Source organism: Pyrgilauda ruficollis, unplaced genomic scaffold (genome assembly GCF_017590135.1).
Source record: "Pyrgilauda ruficollis isolate IOZ18807 unplaced genomic scaffold, ASM1759013v1 scaffold3, whole genome shotgun sequence".
In the NCBI taxonomy this organism is placed as follows: Eukaryota; Metazoa; Chordata; class Aves; order Passeriformes; family Passeridae; genus Pyrgilauda; species Pyrgilauda ruficollis.
This window is the reverse complement of record NW_024524377.1, coordinates 8259711-8285384: the sequence shown is the minus strand read 5'-3', so window position 1 is coordinate 8285384 and position 25674 is coordinate 8259711. Positions and strand designations below refer to the sequence as shown.

Here is a 25674-nt window from a genome sequence, read left to right as displayed (position 1 = left end):
TCTCAGAATTTAATTAAAAATGAAGGCTATTTAGTTTGCCTTATCTTGTCCCATATATTCAGAGAAGAAGAAATCAAAAGTTTAAGAACAGGACTTTCCCTGCTCTTTCCTCAACTGAGACAAAACACATGCACTGCTATCTGCCCAAAAGTAACTTTGGAAAGATTTTCCTACAATAACTCAAATAAAAAGTTAACAAATGGGATTATATAGGGTTAAACTCTACTGAAAGTTGTTCCACCCTGCCAACATACTTCTGAGATTCTAAACTGTCTTTATGTTTTGCTTCATTAAAATTAGTCAAGGGGTGATAGTAGAACTAGATCTGCATTATTCAGAGAAAGCCCCAAAAGGATACAGAGAAAGCCCTGAAGGGATGCAGAGAAATCCTTGAAAGGATGCAGAGACAGCCCTGAAAGGATACAGAGACAGCCCTGAAAGGATGCAGAGACAGCCCTGAAAGGATGCTCAGTGGTTTGCAGTGGTTGTGGGGAACATGGGTTGGATCTTTGGGATCCTGAAAGAAAGTCACTGGTTGTAGTTGAGAAGCTTCAACAGCTGGTAGTGCTCAGTGATGGACTCAGCTGATGAAGAGGCTTTCCAAGGCTTTCCAAGGCTCTCCCCTCTTTAGCTCAGCACAGTTCCAGAACCCCTCCACTGCACTGCCAAGGCATACAGCAGTATGGGCCACAGATTCATGACATGCCCTTTCTACAAGCAAAAGGAACTCTTTTGGAATATCCAGAAGAGATAGAGAGGCCACTGTGGCTCTCCTGCACCTGAGGGAATGGAGGAAGAGCCATGGAGAGGAAGCTGCAGCAAACAGTGGCAGGGCTGAAATCACAGCTCACCACTTGCTGGATCAGGTCAAAAAACAACTACAAATAACTCCCAGTAAACTGTCAAACTCTTGGCTGGTTTTCACTTTTAGGACTGGGAATGGAACAGAGTTGAAATCAACCACAGTTATAGAAAAGCAAGAAATCCAAGTGTAAAACAATATGTGGTGAAGTGTAAGTGAAAAATAAAGCAAAATTATGGTGCTGCACAGGACACAGTAAGTGGCTCCCCTTTTACATTAATAACTGAGAGACTGCTGCCCTCCCTTGTCCTCCTGCAGTGTTTGGCAACCTTCCTGAACTTTTTTTTTCTTTTGTACCTCATTCACCAGAATGAATAATTTACATTTTTTTTGGTCATTTTAATTTATGATTTTGCAATATTTCACTTGTCTCATAGTGGATAGCTAAAGAAGAAAGTATAAAGATGGTAAAAACAGCATTTTACAAAGGAGAAAAATATTTTGAAGCACAGGTTATGGATCTGATATGGGCATCAGGAGCTGCTAATTATCACATATTAGCTGCCATTATCACATAGATCGTGCATATAAAAAAGGCCTTAAAATCTAGGTAAATAGGATTGCTGTATTCAACAATGAACTCAGAATTCTGCACAAACCAGAAACTCAGTTTTGAGGGGTACATTTTACCTAAATGTTGACAGAGCTTAGCAAAATCAAACACTGAATGTCACTGAAGCTACAGAGACCTATTTTTTGTGGAAAGCAGTGGTTAACTCCAGTCTTGAAGCTAAAGAAATTTAAGGAAATATAAGAGTTCAGGAAAAAACCCACCCTTTCCCCTAAAGTAAGAGGTTATTTGGAGTTAGCAAGGACAGACTCTGGAATACCCTTTGCACTAACAAACTGTTTTGAATTCTTTCAATTAAATGCTGACATGTCTGGATTTGGAGTCTAAACTTCCTTCTAGCAGGAGATGTTTTTGTTTGTGTTCTATAGAGTGCATAACAAGTTCAGAATGAAATAAACAGAACAGCAGCTACAGTAGATATTTATATTTGCTCTGTCCTAACATGACACTTCATCTTCCAATCTGAACTTGCATATTGGGTTGTTTGATTTAAAGTCATTTTAAATGGCTTTGTTAAAGTAACTCTCTTTAGACACTGCCCTTTAGGAACTTTAAAGCTAGGACTGAGGGCACTGATGGCATGGATTTTTGCTGTGCCCTGTATGGTGGCATTTGTGTTGCAAGACAATTCACTCAAATTTTTTATATTTTGCCCCTCTGACATAACTTTAGACCCATCATCAACAAAGAAGGGATCATTTTCAAAGGAGAGAAATGTCCCCTGTGACAGATACTTTTCAGATATCTGTATCTTTCCCATCACTTATCCTTTAATTCATGGTCTAAGCCTTTTCACAAAGAAATTATCATTTGTTACAGGAGGGCACAGGCAGCAAAAGGTCTGAACTATAGCAAGAAAGAATTAGGTTTGACATGAGGAAAAGAATTCTAACCCCATGGCTATATAAACACTGCAGTCATTTGCTGATGGAGGTTGTGCAATCTTCATCAGTGAAATGTGTTCAGTAGAGGTGAGGAAAACATCTGCAGGAACAAGACGGACTTTGCCAGTTCCTCAGGAAGGGAGATGGAAAAATGGGAGATAGTCATTGGTGTTCCTTTCCAGCTCTGCTTTTTCAATGATTGTTAAAAGAAACCAGATAACAATTTACCTGCTTACGGAATTTCATCCAGGTGCAAGTTATGGGTGCTGTTCCCACCACCTTGGCAAACAATTCCACTGATTCACCTGCACGGACTTTTCTGTCTTCTGGGAACTGAGTAATCTGAGGAGGAGCAGCTGAAGGGAAAAAATAACATAAATTAAATAACCCTTTAAATGACTCTAAGTTTTCTTAAAATTCAAAACATGTATATTTCTCAACTCAACTGTTTCAGAGCAGCATTTGAAATGCAGATTAGCAGTTACCTGTTGCTTGCAATGAAAAAAATTCCGTGGATTTGGTAATTCTAGGGGAGTGAAGCAATAACATTTCACCCATCCAAAGTTTGCTCATGCAGGACCAAGGTACAGACATCCAAAAGACAAAAACATTGGCACCTACCACCAATTCCAAATATACAGTTTATGCAATTTTGTTGTGAGTTTTTCAGAAAATCTTATTTTTCTTTTGAACTTTGTATTTTTGAAGAATGGCTCCAGCTACCTTCTTATCAATTTGCATGTGCTGAGGGGGTCTGCAAACCTGCTCCCTCATGTCATCAACAGAATTCAGTTTATGACTTGAGATCTGCCTATGAGGATTTGTCATCAGACAAACATTTTGTGGAACAGAAACATCATGAGAGACAAGGAAGGAAATTGATGTCTTTCTCAATCACACTAAATGTTGCCACGAGTAATGATGGATATTTTTGTTTGTGTATCACAGTGCTTCTTTTAAACCTTGCAGTCCCATTCATTCCCCTCTGTTCATGAACCAGGCATTCCTCCTTCTGTTCCCTCTCACTGCCTGAGTATCAATAGATGGCAGAACATCTCCTGCTAACAACGCTCCTTCCTGGCTCTCAGCTGTGCTGCTGAGTGTCAGACCCCTGGTAGCTGCTAAGAACAGAGGCCAGAAATATCATAGGCTGGACAACTCCAGGGTGAAAACAATACTGTTGCTTATAAAAGCAGCATGATAAAGAAATTATTCTTGTGTGTGTATATTGAAGGGGGCAGACTAGAGGACATATTGACAGAAATGGTAAGAGGCATTCCTTAATGTTACAATGACCTCACTGCCAAATGTAACGTTCCTTACAAAGCACAGGGATACTGGGCATGAAAAAAGTGCTTTCTTTTCCTTTTCAAAGTAATTAAAACAAAGTGGGTTCCCCCTGCTCTAGACTTGACCTTTTAAAAGTGTTTTTGTTTTGAAAATATCTGAAGGAAACTAGACAGAGGTGTATATCTGGCAGAGAAAGCAGCTTGAACAGTTTCAAAGTCTGGTGAAGTTTTAAGACACTGAAAAGAGGTTCCTACAGGAGAAAACTCATTGTAACTTTAAATATAGATAGCTTTGCCTCAGAGACTGCAAACACACAAATAGGTTACCATAATGGCAGTGATGAGGAAAAGTAGACTCTACCACGTTCTCTGTGGTAGCTACTCATGCAGAGGATTCTGTGATATACAGAAACATTTTTTTCACCAAGCCAAGTTTTTTTGTGAATATGCAAAAGGGCATAAGTTACACACTACTGACACTTTGTAGGATCTTGCTATAGTCCGTCTGAGAGTAACTTCTTTGGATGCTCATAATTTAATTCTTTGTATAATGCTAGCAAGTTGGACTTACCTACCATTTAATCACAGATGCAAACAAACTTAGAAGGCAAACAGCTGCACTGGTAAATGTGGGTGACACATGCAACAAATTACCTGCTTTTGGAGGAGTCTTTGGAGCTGGTTTCTTCTTCACTGTTGCTTCACCTAGTTAAAAACAAACAAACAACAAACCATGTGAATTCAAAGGTGAGCTTTGCAAGGTACCACACTAACCACAAACATCCATAGCAATGCTTTGTCGGCACTTGAAAATATAATATGTTCTTCCAGCATATTAAACTAAAGAATTAAAAATACCTTTAAAAACCACTTTTATCATCCTGGATGATCCTCAGAATATTCACAGTTGAAGCTGGAACTTTTAAAAGAATCAAACAAATCTTCTACACTTCTCCCACGATCTGTCATCATTCATTCCTTATAGCAGTTTAACAGGTGAAAACACTGGGCCAAGACCCATCTCATACTGAATTTCTGCTCAGATTTCCAGCATAATCAATGCAGAATGATCTCAGTTAAAAGTAGGGTAGTTAACACCATGTGCTGCTTCTCATACCACTTGTGAGCTCGCAAAGAAACAGCGATATACCAAAAGTAAATATCAGCACCACCCCTCTTCCTCATCCTCTTCCTTAAGCAGAGACAACTTTTTGCTATATTCTCAAAAGAAAATAGCATAGCTACAAAAATATGGCTTAGAACTTGAAATCTGGATCCATAAATTTTTGGAAGACAATGTTCTACAAATTGTGCAGGGTAAGTAGAAGAACAGTAGAGAAAATGGCTATTAAGTATTTTCCACAAAACAAGAACTAGAGGCCACACAATTAAATTACCAGAGAGCAGGCATAAGAGAAACACCAGATTAAATATAACATCCATAATCTACCTTCACAAACAAGTAAGGTTTTACAATACAGAAACACAAACAGGATCAAAAGGACAAATTCATAGGAGTTATGTATAGTGGTGGCCATTAAATGCAGCAGTCTGGATGCCTTCAAACCACTGAATTCCTGAAGTGAAGGAGTTCATTCCTTTTACAGCACTCTCTTTTTGCCTGCTATTCTAAGCATCCTGGTCAAAGAATGGCCTCTGCTGTGAAAGAACATTTCTTATTTTCTTGTGCTCAACTAGGCAGCATGATTGAAGTAGTCTGGCTTTTAAGATGTTATTGCCTCCAACGGAAGCAGCATGTGCTAAGTGCTTTTGAGTGTCTGGCAGACTATACAGAGGTGCCTAGTGACAGTCATAACAGATGCAAAAGTTTTGAATTTTTTGGTCCATTCTTTTCTTTTCTTTATTTAATTATTTCAAATTAGAAAGACACTGAGCAGCAAAATAGCCTCCAATTTCACCAGAGCATTAAAACCAGTTTTTTGATTTAAAGCCTTTTGGTTGCAGCAGACTACAAGCTGTGCATGATACCCTGGAACACATCACGTGATGCCTCATGAAACTCAGGAGCCATGAGTTGCAAAACCACTGCAGGAGTCTAATGCTATAGCTCTAACAACAGCCAGAATGATTTTTAGAGTAACTGGAGATAGTAGGTGATGTGGTATAGGATGTGAAAAGACCAAATGACTTTAAAAATATCTAATGGCTTAGCTGTCAACAACAGTGTTTATTCAGTTCATTCTGAAGAACTTCATGCAGTGAATACAGGAAAGTTTTTTCCACCTTCTTTCCTTTTTTTTTAGTAATTTTCCCTAAAAGTATGCTTGGCTTTTATATGCTCTGAATTTATTGATTTTGTAGCAACCAGAAGCACAAAAATGGAGAGGTAGGATATTCTCGCAGTACTTATGGCTGGGACAAAAAAGAATAGTTGGATACTTCTTAAAGAAGCCTTTCTTCAACAACTGCCAGCCCAACAGAACTAGTTAAAGGTTTAGATGAGTACTTGTGAGGTGTTTATTCCAGTATTACTGGACTACTAGGCTATAAGCAAGGTATCTGTCCTGCCACATCTTCCATGGGGACTTAACCCTCTTTAAACTGAGGCCTTCAAAGAGCACAACTACTCATTAAAGGGATACATTACTTTTTGGGCCACCAACAGAGTGACATGTAGCCTGGCTGCTGTGGAAAGTGACAGCAGATGTGCTCCTACATCCTCTTTCCTGCCTGAGCTGTACAAGCAAAGGCAGCAAGTGGTGTTTTCAGAGCAGCTTTCCTCTTTGTCATGGTGTGGTCACACCCTGAGCTGAGACTCTTATTTCAGGTTGGAGCCATGTTATGTGGATAAAACGATGTATATGATCAGGTGCCAGCTGGAAGGTCTGTAGAGCCTGGCCTCTCATCTGTCCTTAAACATCCCTATTAATGGAAATAACCCATTAGTTACTCATTAGATGCATAACCCCCTGTAAACTCACTCGGTTACATGGTTCAGAAACATGCAAATATTTTTGTTTGTGCGCGTGCTGTATTCAACATCAGACTCTCTGCTTTTCTCTAAACTGAAATATAATAATTCTTGGGTCTCTTCTCAGAGCTGCAATGGCTTTTAATAAAAGCTACAATGACAGGAATTTGATTGCTTCCACACTCCATTAAGCCTGATATGAACAAAGAGCAACAAGGATGAAGAAAAAGCACCATTTGTCAAGTGCCATCTCGGGCTGCAATACTGTTGCTATTTTTCAGAAAAAAAATCCCAAATTCCTGAATCCAGAACGATTTTCACTCAAAGATCACCTCTCGGCCGACACTGTGTATTAGCTGCAGTACTTTAGTTAATAGGCAAGGTGCATGCATACTGGAACAACTATGCTTAAGTCAGTTTAAAAGACTCTCACCTCAGTGAAGATTTCCATAGCAGCAAAGCAGAGAACATGAACTCATCACTTCATTCAGCTAGGACACTGCTTCTTATATGTAGGTACAATTTTTTTGGTTAAAATTTTAGTTTTTACCCACCAGGACATTATATTCCCTGAACTGAGGATATACAGACTGTCACTGGACTTCATCAAACCATGCAGATTGCCAAGGGTTGCTGGAAGGTCTGGCTGAATATCCTGTTTTGCAGACACAAATATCCCTGAGCAGAAATGAAAGGCTGGAGCAGGGTGGAAGGGGATGAGTACAAGGACAGGTCTCTGGCTCTGCGTAGCTTTGTCTAATAGTGTACACCCCACTGTTCTTAGATCTTCCTTAAGCATACCAGCTCATCTTATGCATTTCTTTGAAATGTAACTTATTTTTTTCAAAGGCTGCTGGAGACAGTGAAAAAAAAAAATCTAATAAGATTACTCAGAGTTGACAAGGTCAAATGATTGTTTTCATTAAAATATTTGAGCCTCTTGGAAATGTTAGTTCAAGTCTGCTTCTGCTGCATTTTTTTTCTTAAAGATGGTTTGTCTTTCTTTTGGTATTTACAATGAAACAGGCCGATGCTGAAAATCAGCCTGGAAGTAAAAGGACTAATATTTCCCCCTTAAACGAATCTGCCTTCTAGAAACAACATAAACATTACAAGGCAGGTTTGCCTCTTACAGAGCTTGTTTTTGAGTGGGGGGACATAAAGCAAAAAGGGGCAAAACCCCATCCAGGCTGGTAGCTGCCAGACATTTGGTTGTGCTCTTCCTTTCCCTGATGGTGCAATCGTGAGAGCAGATATGCTCAGAAGCCTCCGTCTTTCTTTTTTGCTTCCCTTTTTTGGAATTTTACTAAAAATAGGAGTAGCCCTCCCTTGAAATGGCTCTCTGCACAACTTGCTTTCAAAAAGCATGAAGGAAAACTCTAAGGATCTGAAAAAACCATCAGTACTCAAGATAGTATTTCCAACCAATCCATAATTCCTACTATCTTCCCTGAGGGACATGCCTAAAATTATGCGCATGTCTTCTGTAGTGATGGATTTCAGCACCTGGTAAACAAGTACAGTTAAAACCTAACTACATTAGCATAAGAAACAAGACCTACCCCTGCTTCTGTCTGCTTGTGGATCAGCCTCATTTTAGCTCAGGAGAGAAGAAGGGTTAATGACATACTCTTATACTACAGGCACATAGAAAACCATTTTCCCCTCATGCCAAACATGTCAAGATTTCATCTTGAACTAAACTGGATTTTTTCCAGCATTTTCAGAGTTCAAGAGAAACTGAAAAAAAGTCATGTCTGTAATGTGTCAGACACCATGGTAAGAATAATATTTTTTGAAAATTGATGGAAAGCCCAGATTCAAGTATCTGCTCCTTCTTCCCCATCTCACTTGGATGCTTCAGGCTCATGGGATGTGAGATCATGAGGTCTCTCTCCCCCATGTAAATGAATCCCAGTGAAACCTTCTTCAGACCCTTCTGGGCGTAGATATCCAGGTCTGAGTGAAAAGTGACTGCTCTCTGTCAACCTTCGCTACTGCCTGCTTTGCCAGAAAGCATGGAATGACTGAGAGCTAGAAGCACAGAAAAAATCTGGCCTTGTGGTCAAAGTAGTCAATTATTCTGTTCTGTCCTTGCTTCTGTCACAGACTTGGTTGATGGTATAAAAATTCATTACAGATTTTAGCACAGACAAGAAGAAACAGGAGAAAAATGATGGCTACAATTGTAGCAGAAAGTTTATTCATACATTCATGAGCCTGTGCTAATTGCTAGAGAGGAAAATAACAAACACAATGCACTGAACACACAGTTTTCATAGCTTGAAAACTTCATCAAGGTTTGGAAGTTTAAACAGTTTCACTATATTGCATGTCAGAGAACAGATTTTTTATAATGTTTCCAAATAACTGTTTCGTATCTAAATACAATAAAACAGAAAGCAACTTTGGCTTAAATTTGATGACAAGCAGAAATTAGAACACTTAATTCCATGCAAATCAGTTGAGTTTGCGTGCTTCGTAACAGTTTTTTAAAGCTTTTTTTTTTTTTCATTTAAAAACAACTGTCATTTTGTTGCAACATCCCATATTTAGTTTATAAATCATGCAGAGATTGTCCTCTAATTGAGAAATATACAGCCTCTGCCTTCTGAAAACAAAAATAAAACCCAGGAAATACTCACTTTTGCAGTCATGAGAGAGCTAGGATATACCAGCACACTCAGAGATTCAATAATATGATCTGGTACACTGAAAATAACTCAGTATTTGAAAACAGCTCAGCTGAAGGAATAAACAATTCCATAGCAGTTTAGTAGCACCATTCTTGAGCAACTTCTACAATTAAAGCAAATCTGAGCAGGACAGAAGAGATCCAGTATCAAACAGAGCCCACAAACAACCCAGGCCATGTAAAATGCTCTAAGAGCTCTGGTGGGAGCAAGACAGCAAGGTTAGTTTCTTAAGTATAAGTTTAATTTTCACCTTTTTTATGTCTTGGGAGAACATCTACAATTAGACACTAAAAGACTGTGCCCAAGTGTGTAGGAACAGGAATCTGAAGTAGGTTACTGCCCAGCTACCCAGTCTGTTCCATAGGAAAACACTGCCAGGTCATCTGGGCATTCAGGAGCTCCAAATGGTTTCAGTGGGAAAAGCTAGGTGATATATGTTTTTGGACATTAATTAAGCCAATGGATTTAGGTCCCTGTTTTACAGAGAAGAAACTTAATGCTTCTATAATATGCCTCAGATGTGCAATTTCTAGCCAATGACTTAACTGTAAATTAATAAAGCATGACACCTCTTCAGTTCAAGGCCACATTGCAAAAACTATTAATTTTTCTCTCTGTAAGATAGTCAATAAACATTTCTGTCTTCTTTTGTCAACATACAGATATGTAGGATGGACTCCATGAAATACACGTGGAAAATACTGTTCTGTGCCAATATTAACTCAGAAAATGTCAGTACAATGAGAACTGTAGAGTAACTTGGCAGAGGTTCAAAATGCATGCCCAGCATTAGAGAAACAGTGCTGAACTGGGCACTCAGGAGAAGGGGATTTGGACAACAAATTAGTGTTTCTCCATTGCTCATTTTATATGTGAAGTAACAAATTTATTTTTCATCTATGGAAGCAACCAACCTTCAGAGTCAGCAGGTTAAATCTTGCATTGCCTGTTTACCTCAGCCTAACTTGGCTGTCAGGCCTTGTGGCACAGCTATTCACCTTTGGACCCTTGAGCCTCAGGAGTGAAGGCAGCACCTTTCACAGTTTAGAGTTTCAGAGCAATCCTATTTAGGTCTTAAAAACAGCTAATGGCAATTTGATTTACATGTACTAAGAGCGGAGTTTTCAGCTTAGGAAAAAGATTAATTTTTCCTTGAAAAGTTTGGTTAGAGGCTGCTCTGACAATGCAATTCATATTGTTCCAACACACTAAGTACTTGCACTCACTGTGCAGAAAATGTCTTGGACCTCACAACAGCCAGGAGTAGAGCAGCATGAGCCTTCTGGGAAATGAATGGGACTGAGGGAACTGGCTTGGACAGCCTCATTGACCCTCAAGAGCATCTCAGACTATCCCAGCCACCAAAGAGGTCAGCAGCAGCCACAGATCACAGCTGCTACCCAGTACCCACACTTCTGCAATTAAAAGAACATCTCTGACCAGAACAGTAACTTCCTTAGTAATTGAGTTCTTCCCTTAGAAAGTGGCAAGTTTTACACGTAGGACAAAACAATCTGTCATGAAAGGAAGATTTTGAAACTTTTCGTATTCATCTAAGCCATGTTTCGTATTTTTTTCATAGAATAGAAATCAATAGAAAACTTGAAGTGTTTACTGATTTAATTACATACCAACTAAATTGGACACATCAACCTTAATGCTTTAATAACATTTTCTTAAAATGGTGCTTGCAGATTTGGATTCTCTGACAAGATTGTTTATTGAAGAGTAAATAACAGAACTGCATGCCAGTCACTTGGCCACTGACTCATAATTTTTCCATGGTGATTAACACTTAGAATTTTCCCTAGTATGGACAAAAATATCTCTCTACTATGGAAAAGAATATATTAACATAATAAGGGGTCCTGTTCAGTATATTTACTTTAATGGTGAATTGTTCCAGAGATGGCACTGCTCAGCCTCTCATTCAAGTACCAATAATATTAAAAATTCACATCTGGGAAGGTGACAGTGAAGCCTTCTGGTGGATTTGATCTGGACTGTTTCAGTTGTGATATTTATTAAAAAGCATCAGCAAGAGAATACAGCTACCTGTATTACAGCTGTATTATACAGCTACCGAAAAAGGTATTTGACTTAAAATCAAATGTTCCACATAGTAGCATATGTAAAAGATTTCTATCAGCAAGCTACCAAATACTGCTAAATAACTTGCAGGTGTGTAGAAAAAGTTGTTTTCTTGTAACTTTATTTTTAACTGAGTAGAAGAACTTACATTTGTGCAATCAAACTCTATGCTGGGTCAGCCCTTCAACATATGTGGTTTGGATATGAGAACAGTGGGTTTAAGAAGTATTACTCAGATGAGGGAATCCAGGATATCCTGTCAGGTTTTCATAACAATGATTGTGACAGGTGATAATTGCCATTTCTTAATATTTACTGGAAGTAGGGCAGTGAATTAGCCCTCCAAAAAATTGGGCATTTCTTTCCAAACACTTTAATCTAATGCTTAGATTTATGAGCATTATTTTCTAAAGCATTATTTATTTTTCTCAGTAGCAATAAGTGGAATACAGTTTCTTCCTACTATAGTAAAGTTATGTTGCATGGCTCAACCATAGTGTAGTTTAAAAAATAGAATCTAACTGCTGTAATACTCCTTTTTCATCAGCAAATCTTGAAAAAAGCCTTTGAAAAAAAAGTCCTTTTGGAAAGCTCATGTTTTATGTAAACTATTGTGATGCCACTTTAAAAAATCTATACTATCTTCAATGCTGCATGCAAATTAATCCTGAGACTGAGGATCAAGAAATCTGAGTTCTAGACTTGCAAACAAATCTGCCTCATATTGGGCTAATTCCTTCTGTTTTGGTCCTCTGCTTAAGACACATTAAGGACAACAAAATATTTGCAAGTGTGGAGTAGCAATGTATTTTTTTGAGAAAGGAATATTTATTTGTAAACATTCAAATCTTTATTTACTCTTAAAAATCTCAAACAGAACCTTGATTTTTCCACAGTCTATTGCGACAAAAATATTTATTTAATAGGCACTGAAGATTTTGCAAGTGGCTTTGGTAATTGAAATAAGCAATTCCCTTTAAACTTAATTTGAAATAAGTTCTAATTTCAAAGGGAAGTGGGTGCCTAAATCCCTTCACGGCAGTTTCAAAGCTTTCTAGAGAAATGTTCAAGTGGTGAGAATTTTTGGCTTAGTTCTTCTGCTACAAGGCTGTGTCAAGCCAGGAGGACCCTTACATTACCCACTGATTGTTCTGGCATGGCACACAGCGTGCAGCATGATAAATATTGAAAGGGTCCAATTTTCCACTGCCTCTTTTAGAAGAAACATAACACTCTATTATTCTAATTCAGTAACATTTGACATCCACTGAGCAAAGACCCAAGTGACAAAGCCCAAGTCAGTGCAGTCAGTAAAGAATGAACCAGTTCCAGAGGTGCCCTTCCTCTCTTCTCCCTTTTATTTCACCCAAATTCAAAGGTGAATCTGTTTTTTATTCTCAGAAACAGTATTATTTATTCTATTTATCCTTAGAGGGTTGCATAATTATTACTAAATTCTGGTGACACAATATTAATTCTAAGCAAAAGGAAATACATTGTAAGTTTTGTAATTTGCCAGCATGGGAGCAATCTTTCTGCTGTAAACACTGCAAGCATCCATTCAGAGATGTTGTTAATCACAGAGTGACACACAGCTTCTTGCAAGATGTTCTTTTTCTACACCAGAATCCAGTATGTATTGCATATCAAAGGAAGCAATGGCCCAAATTCTGCTTACAATTGGTTTTCTGTAGCTTACAAACCCCACGCTTCCAGTAATTAAATAACATTGTCAGAATGAGCAGCCAAATGACCTGAGTCAGCACCTCACTGTGAAACAAATTCTACAGATCAACATACTGACAACATTCACTCTTTTCCACAAAAAGAAATGTATTGATCTTTGCTTTCAGGAACATAAAGTTAATTACTTTTCTGAAAGTTTCTACTAGGGCAAAAAACCAAGGATCACTTGTAATTTATCTGAAGGGAGAAAAGGATGACATAGCTGCTAACCATGAAATTTAACTTGCACTTTTTACACAATGTTGAAAATAGAGATCTTTTCCCTGAAAAGTATTTCTAAAAAGTACAGAGAATATATAGTTTCTCTGTCCTATAAAGTATACACTGCTGTAACTGAATTCACTACTCAAAATTCAGAATCTATTAATTAATAATTCTAATCACATTATTAGGAATTTTTGCTCTCTTTCTTCAATAACAATCTGTATACTCTACTTGCCCTTAGGACTGTTGGTAACTAGTTGTGGCAAAAAAAGATCAGAAAAGATCAGAGTAAAAATATATCTCCTTATTAGACTGAGATACTTGAATTCGCAGTTATTCTCTATTACCCTTCTTTTCAAGAGATATACAGTAAAGACAGACAAGCATCTGACTTGTAAAGCCTGTTCTCTCTCAGTTAAGGAATTTACAGTCTCTGTATCTGATAAGAATTTCAGTGTAGATTGGAACTGGATCTGTTCCACTGGATCTGTTTTGTGTATTTTGCCCCTGACAAACACACAAATAAAAACTTATTTCAGACCAAATACTCACATTCCTCAGAGATTCAGATGTTAAAAAAACACCTGTGAAATCTCTGCAGCCAAATCCTTTTAAAATTAAATATATATTTTTCAAAGGTTTTCCAAAAGCTCCTTCAAAGCCCAGTTTCCTAACATTCTCTCTGGTGACCTTGCTGTTTAAACGACGTGTTAAAGATATTTTGGAAGAAAAGCGCTTAGGAGAAGTTGAAGAACTTGAAACACTGAAATAATATGCTATGTAGAAAAACCATTCCCCATTATTTCAACCTTCTTTTCCCAAATATTTCTGCAGCCAGAGCTGGTAGCTTCTGTTTTGCTATCTATTTTAATTTCCACTAAAACCAGAAGCAGAAGAAGCAGGATGTGGATCAGGTCATATATCTCCAAATTTATACTTAGTTCCCAACTCACACTTTCTCCTGGGAAAGCTGCAATTGATGACACTGCTGGGAGGATTAGAGGAAATGTGTGTGTTGTGTGCATAGAAAACACAATTCAAAACACTGTTCTGTGGAGATTTAAATGGCTTTAAAATTTTTTTTTCTATCAATGTTCAATAACAAAATCATTCTTCTTAATTGCTATTATTTATGGCACTTGAAGCTCAGGTGCAGAGGTGGAGCATGTCAGTGTGACTCTTCCCACATCCCCAAAGAGAAGCTGGAGAGAGTTACAATGCTCAGCCAGCAACTCAGAAATAGATGTAGCCCAGGGCGTAGTTTTATGTAAGTCACGTTTCCAGAAGCACAATTATTACCTGTGATCATCAATCACTGTAAAACTGCTCTGAGTCCTGCTGAAAACAGCTAAAAATGTTCTTGCTGGAAGACCAGAGTGGAGTTTATTTGTTTTTTATTTTTTGAGAGAGCTGGATAAAATATTTCATGTTTCCATTAAACCACGTCTTTACATCTTTTTAGGAACTCATGTGGTGGACATCATAGATAAACAATTTTCAAAGTCCAGTTTTGATTTAAGAGATATTTGTATTCCTTAATTTCATAAGTAGTACTGGGGTTAGGAATTCCTAAACTGACATTATTGTGCTGTCTTTACCATTGAAAGTTTCCTCTTAACCAAATGCATGTATGCTGAGTAGCAAACATGGGAATTTATAGCTAATTTATTATTTCTGAAAGCATTAGAAGCAAGTTAAGCATTTAGGCTTGAAACAAAGAATAGAAAATTTGCAAAAAAACTCTCTCATGATCATGCCAAAAAAGGACAGATTATTCTACAGGGCACTTCAGTCAAGATGCTTTGCTTACCAATAGTAAAACTTCTTATTGTCTACACAGGACACAGCACAAACTGAAGCAAACTACTCGAGTATTTCCGTGCTCTTTGAGAGGCAGCCAAAAATAAATCTGTGTCACAAGTTTATTGCACCATTATGAAAAACAGAGAGTAGAGGGGCGAGGTCTGAACTCGCAGTTTGGGCTCTTACTTCTAATCCCCACATGGCAAAAACTCATTTCACATGACTTAAGTGCAAGGGCTAAAGAAACAGCACAGGCTTCTGATCCTATGTCTGCAAACAGAAGGGAATGACCACAGAATCCCAAAGCACTCTTTTGTTTCCACTGGAAATAAAGCAAATCAAATCACAGTCACTTACTCTCTGTTGGCAGCACTGGGGGAAGCGTGGTCTTAGGCTTCTTGGTCTTCTTCTCAGTAGGCTTTGAGGTCTTTGAGGCATCTGCAATCAAAACAAATAATAAAATACAAACCTTATTTGAAAATCAATAATGAAAAAGTTGTCTAATAAAAGGTTTATTTTGGATCTTTCTGCAAAGTTAGAGGAAATTGCTGTCCTTTAGGCATTTAGGAAGAATTTTCTGCACAGATTTGCTGTAGATTTGCTGTAACATTCTGGAAGGAAGAGGGAGCAGAAAGGGAAAAACCCTCTACAAAAGCAGCTGCACTAAGAACCCAAGCCAAGTAAGCAGCTAGACAAGAGGTCCCATCTAAGCTCACAGGTATTTTAGCTGAATAGACCAAGTACTATGTGCACAAAGCTGTGCTAGGCAGTGCAGAGAAAAGGGACACAAAGCTGTATTGAAACATCATTTCATTCAAAAGAAATGATGTAAAGTAATTCCTCTGTCCATTATCTATGCGATCAATTCAGATTAACCCATTTTGAAGAATAACATTTCCTCCATCTGTTTAAATTTTTCCAAGAAGATATTCTTGGCCATTTGTTTATTTCTAAATAGAAACAGCTAAAGGGACACCACAGGACTGAAATTTGATGGATTCTAATATTTTCACAATTACACAGCTCTTACCCAGAAACTGCTCATCACTGCAGGCTACACCAACAGCTAGGAGTCAATAAAACTCCCTTCCATGTGTATCCCACATAAGATATAAATAAAAAGTGCAACTTTATTTTTAAGGTTATTCCAAGCTGAGCATGATCACAGGGCTGGAGCACCTCTCCTATGAAGACAGGCTGATAGAGCTGGGGAAGTTCAGCCTGAAGAAAAAAGGGCTTTGGGGAGACCTTAGAGCCCCTTCCTCCAGGAGACCTGGGGAGAGACTTTTCACAAGGATCTGTAGTGCCACATCAAGCAGGAATGGCTTTAAGCTGAAGGGGCCAAAGTTTAGATTAGATATTAGGAAGAAATTCTTCTCTGTGAGGGTCATGAGGCACTGGCACAGGTTGCCCAAAGAGGCAGGGCATCCCTGGGGGTGTTCAAGATAAGGCTGGATGAGGCTTTGAGCAACCTGATCTGTGGGAAGAAGTCCCTGGCCATGGTAGGAGTTGGAACAAAATGATCTTTATGGTCCCTTCCAACACAAACTATTCTAGGATTCTATGACCTAAAATGCAAATCCTAACAAGCTCTACTTCTACATTGTTTGATACTGACATTTATCTTTGGAAGAAATAGTATGATTATAGATTATGATCTCAGCAATGGCTGTATCACTTTACAGCTTTCAAATATTCACCTTTCAGAGCATTTGTGAAGGAGAGAGCTGTTAGCTACCAGAGAAAAAGATGACATAAATGTTATGGATACAGCTATTTTAGTCACCTTCTTCTAGGTACCAGTGTGTGAAAATTCATCTAAGGAGGAATGAGGAAGCAAGAATCTCCTAGTAAATAATTCAGAGCAGGAGGCTATGTTCTGAGAGTTCAGACACTCAGATTCTACAGATCTGCCAACTGAAGTCAAACAGTCCTCCAATCTTGAGTCCCTGATGTCAAAAGAAATAAAATTATTATGGTTACTTAGTCTAAAAATCAGCGTCTGAGATCCTGACAGTGGACTGAAGAAGGGAGAAATCTGAACTCTTGTTTTAGATCACAATTCTAATTTAAAAATAAGTCATCCCCTCTGCCAGTCTCAGACATGGGATATCAAATGGCGTCTTTCCTAAATAGCTGGAGTTTGCTATGGAGCCATTTGTCAAAAACCTCTTCTCAGTAGCATGCCAGAGGAAAAAGGCAGAGGAGGCAGCCAGTATCGAGGTAAGGAATGTGGTCATCCTGGTGCCCAGCAGTGAGCACCTACAGCTGTGGCTGCCACCACCACAGGAAGCCAGAAGGCTGAGGTAATGTCATTAACACATCAGGCAGGAGCTCACAGCCTCCCAGGAACAAAATTTTGCAAGCCAAACTCTACCTGCAGACTCCCAGAGCATGCATTGTCCAGCAGGAAACTTGAAGTGGGAAATAGGCTAAGGGAAGCTTCAGGAAGAAAAGCAACTACTTGAAGGAGATCAGAAGACAGAGGAAAAACACTTTAGTGACTGAGGCATGTAAAAGTTGCTAGGGCAGCTCTAGAGAAATACTGTGGGCAGCTCTAGAGAAATACTGTATGCTAAGCTTTTGATGATCTGATCCTTCAACATCCTGGATCTGTGGTGGTTAAAGTGTTTCAGGGACTAGATTTTGCTTAAAGCCTGTTATTTGAACTTCAGCACTTATAAAATGTATTACTTTAAATTACAGAACCATAAAAATAGCTTATCAAATATCTAAGACAGATTACACTGTGACCACAGTACCACAGAAGGTGCAGGTATATTTGATTGTAATCAATATTTAATACATTTCTTTTCCAGGTAGATGAAGACTGACCTTTAGTGAGGAGTTACAGAATCACATTCTTACCTCGTGTCATGTGACTTTAGGGAAAAAATAACACTATTCTTTTCTAGACCTCCTACCACAAATACCACATCTGCAACACAGCAGTGAAGGTTCAGTACCCAAGTTCTATTATTAGGCTTGTTGTCTAGTTTTGTGTTCATTTTAGATCACAATGGAAAGTGATCAAAATGTGATCACAATGGAAAGTATTCAAAAATAAGCTCACCAGAAGGTGAGTTGATAAGAAGGACATTTGCTTACTTAAAGCCCCTTAAATAATTTAAACTCCATGGCAGCTTTATAAGTCTGTCACACAGCCTCACCTAGGCCTTGCCCAAGGCCAAGACTAATTAACAAGAGTACAGTGTCATCAGCACAACCATGGCTGAAAACAAGTACCTCAGTCTGTAAACTGTCCATGCTTTAAGACTATGGAACACATGGGTGGTTGAGCTGCTAATTTATTTTTTCTCACTTACACTAGAAAAGCAAACAACCAAACATCTGTGAATGCAAAGAATTAGGGAGTTTTAGAGTGAGAAATGTGCCACACGCAGTCCTGAGGCAGACTGACACCCAGACTCACGCAGGCAATTCTCACTGGCTCTCAAAGGATGCACACAGCTCAGAAAGAAATGTTACAAGTTCACTTTACTGCTCTAAAAACCTTCTAGAAATACAGTGGGCAGCAGAAGAGTACAGATTATTCCACAAAGAATCCAGAGCCCTTGGTTGTGTCCTATGGCTCTAAAAACCTTCTAGAAATACAGTGGGCAGCAGAAGAGTACAGAGCCCTTGGCTGTGTCCTATCTCTCTGCTCATGCTCCTTTATGGTATACATTGAATTACCTATTGACCAAAAAGTGCAGAAGGGAAGGGGGTAGAGTTCTTTGTGTGTGTGTGTGTGTGTAAGTAGCCCCTAAAGGTCATTCTTAGGAAATAAGCTGGAAAGAAGGAAGTTCTAAGGAAGGGTTTTCTTGTACCCAACACAGTACTCACCTTCTACCACCACTTTGCAAGCACATTCAGCTTTCCCTGCTGGGTTCTCAGCTATGCACTTGTACTCGCCCCCATCTTCAGGCATGGCCTTCTCAATGGTCAGTGAGCAGAGGGTCCCTGTACAGAGGAGGGAGAGATCAAATCCATGTTAGCCTGCAGCTGACAAAAACCTCAGTGCTAGCAAGGAGCAGAAGCTGCCAAATGATCCAGTTCATCACTACAGGTGATCTTCTCTGCTAGAAAAAGTTGTCCTTAAAAATTAAACCTTATTGGAGTCCTATTAATGGTAAATAAATCAAAAATTTAATCTTATTGCTCTTTCCTAGGATACTCCAAGTTGTCCCTGCAGCCCTGAACTGGTTGCTAAAGGCAGAGAAGACCCACAGCAGCACCTCTGCTGCTCTTCTTGTCTTGCAGCAGAGATCAGAAGTCCTCACTTGGGTGACTTTTTTCCAAAAGTGCTCATAGTGTAGCACTGTAAATAAAAGTAAATGGGCACTGTCTAGTGCCCATTATCAAAGTTTTGATTCAGCCTTGTCTCTAGCACTCCCTTGAGCATTCACGTGTGTCAGAGTAGAACTTCATCTCAGTGCCTAAGTTTAAAAACGGAACTGAAAGACATTTTCTTTTTGCTTGAATTGCCTAATGAATAACTGCTTGTATAACATCCATTAGAAAGTCCAATATATTAGTGGCAATCAAATTTATCACTGCAACAAATTCATTTCTTTATAAACAAAATCATAAAATTTGACTTAATAGTGTTTGCAGACACAGGATGCGACATAAGCTTGTTATTTACCAAGGGAAGCTTGGTATGACCCAAGGGAAATACATTTCCTCTTAAAAATTAAAACTCTGTGAACCAAAATAGGAGTTGTTCCCAGTAGATGAGGGATGAGGAAGAAGAACCTTGTCCCTTACTTTCACTTGCATTGCCTGGAACAATGAAGTACTTTCCTCCCCAGGGTGAACCCCAAATAAATGCTCCACACTTTCCCCCTTCAAATATCCCTCATTAAGTGAAGTTGAAGTGTGGGCTTGCTTTCTCCTTCTTCATTGGAAAGCTGGGTCTGTCCCCAAACACAGCCTGAGGCATTGTGTCCTTCTGCCCATTGTTGTTGGCCTCTCCAGAACACTTCCACCCTCCACTTAACCTCAGCTGCAGTAAAACCTTCCCCTTTCCTCTGTTTGCCTTTCTCATAGTCATTCCTAATTAAAGAACTGAAGAAATGGATTTGTTTTTCAGATGTTTACCCTGTTTCCTGAGATGTAAGGAAATTTCCCAGCACCTTTCTCTCTGTGCTAACTGGAAGCCTCCCAAAGTGCTCAACACCAGGCTCCCAATCAAATGTATTCCCTGGGATGTGGGAGATGGCACAGGCACAGGTGATACTGGCCCATGAAAAGGACCTGCAAAAGAACTCTTCTCCATCTGAAGAACTTTGGGAGTTTACTGGTTCTCTTTGGAGATGAACTCCATTTGGACATGGCAATTATGATGTTGTCATTCAGATTTTTCTCTTATTTCAAACATGGATGCCATTATTCAAGAAAAATCTTATAAAAACATTAAAATGGTTTCCAACAAATTTGGTTTGCCAAAACCACACATCCATTAGAAGACGCTTTTTTCCTCCCCTCTTTATCATCCTCCACAAAATCAAGCAGCTCTAAATAATGACTATTTCCCCCTGAGAAATGATGTGAAAACTGTCTCAGAAGAGGAGCACTGACCCCTCACTCACATGGGCTGTGCTTAGCCAACCACAGGGTGAAAAGAAAATCCACGTGCCCTCCCTGAGGCAATGCTTTTCCATGAGTCAGGCTGAAGCCAAAAATGTCACGAGCTGCAGTTCCATTCCAAATGGAGGAGAGACAGTAGAAAAGTATTCTTGCAGGCATCTAGCAAATATAAATTCACATGTCTCTGCTGTTTAAAGAGACATTTGGAGAGCAAGCCAAAGATAACTTCCAGTCTAAGAATTTATATAAATCTATGTAACATTATTAGAACAGATTGCACATTGAAACCTAAAGATGCTAGTACAAAAGCCCATGAACTATGGAACAAAGACACATACATGTGAAGGAGACCTCTGGCCACTTTACTGCAGGAAAGGAACCTGGCCTGTAAGAATAACTGAATCATTAAGGGACTGGAACAATGCAGAATTTACTTTAGCTTCTGCAGGAGTTTTCTACCTGCTCAAAAGCCCTTCCTCAGCTCACTGAAGACTAATGTGATGACACAGGGTCATTCCTTAACACTTGTTTAATGAAGTTATTTTGTGAGAAAGAGGGTGAAGGAAATCTGCTTTTTTTCAAGGGCCATGTCATCTTCTCTCCTAACTCCCACCTCCCAGAAGAAATAAACTGCATTCTATTTTCCTCCACTTCTCTCTCCCCAGGAACTCCACAGGAACAGCACATGCAAAACTCATGGGGATTGCTGGGCTTCTTCCTACCACCAGATACAATGGCAGTAGCCCTCAATGGAGGAGTGAAGGGGAAATGAGATAATTTGAGTCACTCTCCTTTATACAGCCACTAGTATTTATGAAACTGTGGACTACTAGGACTAGGTGTGAAATTGTCCAATGCACCAGAAAGATTTGGCCAGGTTGGATCAGGAGTATAAGGGGAGGCTGAGAGAGTATGGCTGTCGAAACCTCATTTTCATGGAAAACCAGGAAAAATCCCCAAACCACTGAAACCCAGGAAAAACTTGATGAGATTTCATAAGGACAGGAAACTTCCCAACCAGGCCTATGTTCTGTGATCTGGAGCTACAGTCAATTCCCGGGGCTAGAAGGCCAAATGTCTTTCAATGAAGTATTTGGTATTTCCTCTGCAAACCCCATAATGACAAGATTATTTTCTCAGAACTGCTAGAAAGCCCAGACTGGTTGCTCCAGTTGGGTATTCTGAAATCCTGGCACTTCACAAATCCCAGTCAGCTAAAATGCTTGCTATATATTTTGTCACCCCAACCCTCTATTTTTTTTAGGAAGCAGGCCATGGATGATCTTTAAACATCGTCACGAAGTGCAGGACTGGAATAAACATGAGTACTGGAATCTACCACTTAGACATTGGGACTGGTGCAGCTCTAGAAAAGACCTTAACAGTCACAGAAGCTGATACTTTACTGGAGGCTCTAGTTTAGATACACAGAGCCTTTCCCTTGGATTTTTAGCTATTAAAGGGTTAAAGGGTTCTCTGACTTACTCAAAAATAGTGCAAGACAGTTTAAAATATCTCTAGGCTTCTGCATTCTTTCCATGAAACTCCACAGAAAGTCAACCTCAGATATAAAACAAATACACAAACCAACAAAAAACAGCTCCTTAGTCTCATTCCCCACACTGGCATCTAGCTGGCCAACCTTCTGATTCCTGTCCATGATGCAGACTCAAGTTTATGGCTTTCTCATTTGTATTCCATGGTACAAGAAAGTACTGTGGAGTATTTAGGCAATAGTAATAAACACTGGTCTGTGAGAAATTGTGCCTAGGAGGCATAATAATTTTTTAAGGAACTCATTGGCTTATAGAGGTAATTTTCTAATAAATTTCAAATTGTCTGGGCAAGTTCAAATGTGTGCTAGTGTTACAGTCATGTTTAAAAATGAGAAGTGGATTGACCAGGAAAATATTGACTACAGTTACAATGAAAATGGTGAAAAAAACCACAGGAATTTCAGAGAAGAAAAAATGTCAAATGTAATTATTGATAACTGATAGAGTTTTAAGGAAAACAATCTAAGAAACCTACTTTCATGATTCACAACATTAGACATTTAACCAGCAAATGTATCTGTGCAAAGGTAATTTTTTTAACCTTTACTGAAATATTTGTGGTAATATCACATTATTCTGATTTTAATTAATGCTATATAATTAATCATTGATCACGATATAAATGACATTGATTTAGGAGGAGTTAGAGCTGCCAAAATAAAGATCTCCTGAAGAAGCTGACAATAGGAAATCATCACTCAGTCTGTTTCTAGTGGATTTCCTCTGTGATCAGACTAGGACCCAAGCAATTAAATATTTTAATCTATGACATGTAAGTACTCATAAATTAACTTTTATAAATTTACAGATGCTAGAAAGAATCTTGGAAAGGGAAAAGATAGCAACATAGTCCTCCTAAACAATCTCATTTACTTCTTAATTTGAGTCCCATTCACTCAAAGAAAATGGAGCTTGAGACAAAAAGAAAAGGGTGAAAAGAAAAGCTCTGGTGGCAGCAAGGGATGCTGTATATTCAGGAGGTTTAAAGCTTAATAGAGAAATGACAAACATGAGTTCCAAAGTTGTGAGGTAGGAAGAGGACCAACAACCTCCAGTAAGGGCAGCAACAGGAAGGTGATCTCCTTTTCACTGATGCTGATACTCACACATGATTCTGCTTCCTCTTTTCTAAATAGGAAAAGCAACTGGAGAGGAGATATTGGAAAGAGAACCAAACCAAAACAACCCCAAGCCTCCAAGGGCTGGATGAAGTGCATCATGGAGAGAAAGTTAGTAAGAACTTGACTTGTCGAGTTTCAACAAAAAGGAGAAAGCTGTCTTGGTTACAGAGTCAAAGCCTTTCTGTCAAGTTAGAAATAAGGCATTGTTTTGTTTCTTGATTTAATACAAAACTCTTACTAGAATAGCTAGAATTTGCAATAAATTGCCAGTGGTTATGGAAAATATCTCCCTTTGCTGTATTTAAACCCACACTTAATGCATTTTCTGGAAGAGGACAGATTCAGACATAAATGACAGTGCAGAGGGAAATGCAGCATATGACAAATATGGTATTATCAGAACTGATGCTCAGATGATCTCCCCAACCTTTAACTTTCTGAAGAAGCTTTTGTAAGGTGCAAAATGCATCTACTTTCAGCAGTGCATAGAGTTGTGTTAATTATACACCAAATTCTTGCTCAAATCTGATTTAAAAAGAAAACAAAAAAGTTCCGGCAGATCCTAGCTAGCCTGGCAGACGTAGACTTGCATGACTGGTAGGAAGACTTAGGAGTTAAGTCACAAGAAAGTTGTTAAGGCATTATTGCTAATAAGATTACCAAATCTCTATGCTGCCAAGAAACTTGGGAAGAAAACAAGCTGGTTTAGACAAAGCAATACAAACTCAGGGTATTTTCTAAGCTACAGCATCACTGCTGTATAGACCTGAGTCTGTATTAGAAAGTTCCTCTTCCATCTATATAGTCATAGAGTACTAAATCTATCCAAAAAAAGCTGAGCAAGCTGACTTTAAAAATGGCAAATGTGCGAGTTTAGACTTGTATTCACTCATACACCTCAGCTGGCCAGTTTACTAAGGATGCTGTGCACAACCCTTTCACTGCTATCTCATAGAACGACTTTGGAACCATGCAAGAACTTTCTCAGTGGATTTTCTGTCCAAGAGTGTCACACAGCAGGACAGCAGCACAGGACACTGCTGGGCTAGTGCTATACAAATGTAAAACAAAATGGGTTCTGCTCTAAAGTGTTCACCCTGTGAGGAAAATTGTTCTGCTCTGTCCTTATATGTCTAACTTCACTGCAATGTCTGCTAGAGCCTTCTTAAAAACATTTTTTCCAAACAAAAAGCCCCCCCATAACTTCAAGCAAAGAAGCCTCTCATTAAAGTGCCTCTTAACCATGCATCATCTACCCCATACTGTATGAATGTATAATGCTCCAATTTATGAATACCCTCTTTTTATTGTTAGAAACCACTTATTTTGATCTTTAATGAGCAAAAAGCACATTAATGTCTATCTCAGGAATGTAGATAATGGCACTCTGACAGGTTTAAAAGAAGAAAAATATAAAATCAAACCATTAATAAAATTATTCCACATCAGAAAAATAGTGCAAGGGCTCACTTCATCATAAAAATAATACATTAAGCAAAAAATCATGCCAATCAACCAACAGAGTACTATTTGGGGAAGTGTAAAAAGGAATGGAAGAAAAAGTGTACTGATGTTCATGATTTCAAAGGGAAAATAGTTGAAATGTAAAATGGAGGGAACATGACAATCTATCAGCTATTGCTATGATTGTGACATTCGGGATAATGCTGCCCAGATTCTGACTTCTAACTAACCCTAACCCTGCAATAATGGAATCCACTGCAAGCCCTAGATTAACTACCAGAAATCAGCCCAAATGCTGCATAAATATGCCTGAAGATAAAGGTCATTTTAGGAGCAGGGTTTAGCTTTTCTTTTGGCAAAGGCCTTACCAGTCAGAGACTATTCTCATGCTGGTGTTTGTACCCAGGCTGCTCCAAAGGTACAGAAGCAGGAATAGCACTCTCCCTTCTCCTGCACTCCAATGGCTAAACTGCATTGGGTGGGCAATTTAGTGTCAGTCAGGCTCTGCAAGCACAGAGGACACCTGTGAACAGCATTGTTTCTAACTGGTAAAGGGCCTCAATATCAACTAGGAAAAATATGCCAAGGAAAGTTATTTTCAGTGAGTCACTACACATAGTTTTTACATAGTTTGCCTGTCCTGTGAACATAGTACACACAAGTATATTTCTAAGTTTGACCTTCCTGGCCAAATATGCCACTGTTTAATCACATGTTCCTGAAACTGAATTTTATGCATTTATCTTCACAACATATATGGCATCAGGAGATGAGCAAACTTTTGTCTGTTTTTGACTTTTTTTTTTCTCTCTTCTAATTCAATTTCCAAAACACAATGACACGGCATTCTGAGGGTTCATGCA

At 38.8% G+C, this 25674-nt stretch overlaps 1 protein-coding gene across 3 annotated transcripts in view; it reads right to left on the bottom strand.

Annotated features, from left to right (window-relative positions):
- The window catches only part of MYLK (myosin light chain kinase), a 196197-nt gene that overhangs the window by 43268 nt on the left and 127255 nt on the right, over positions 1-25674 (bottom strand). For 2 of the 3 annotated variants that reach the window (XM_041473043.1, XM_041473045.1), the window contains 4 exons: positions 18925-19041; positions 15436-15516; positions 4261-4311; positions 2546-2673 (listed from right to left, as the gene is read on the bottom strand). In XM_041473043.1, the coding sequence (XP_041328977.1) occupies positions 2546-2673; positions 4261-4311; positions 15436-15516; positions 18925-19041 (377 nt within the window). Of the gene's footprint in view, positions 1-2545; positions 2674-4260; positions 4312-12532; positions 12536-15435; positions 15517-18924; positions 19042-25674 lie in introns of all 3 variants that reach the window. The other variant, XM_041473044.1, reaches the window with a different exon arrangement.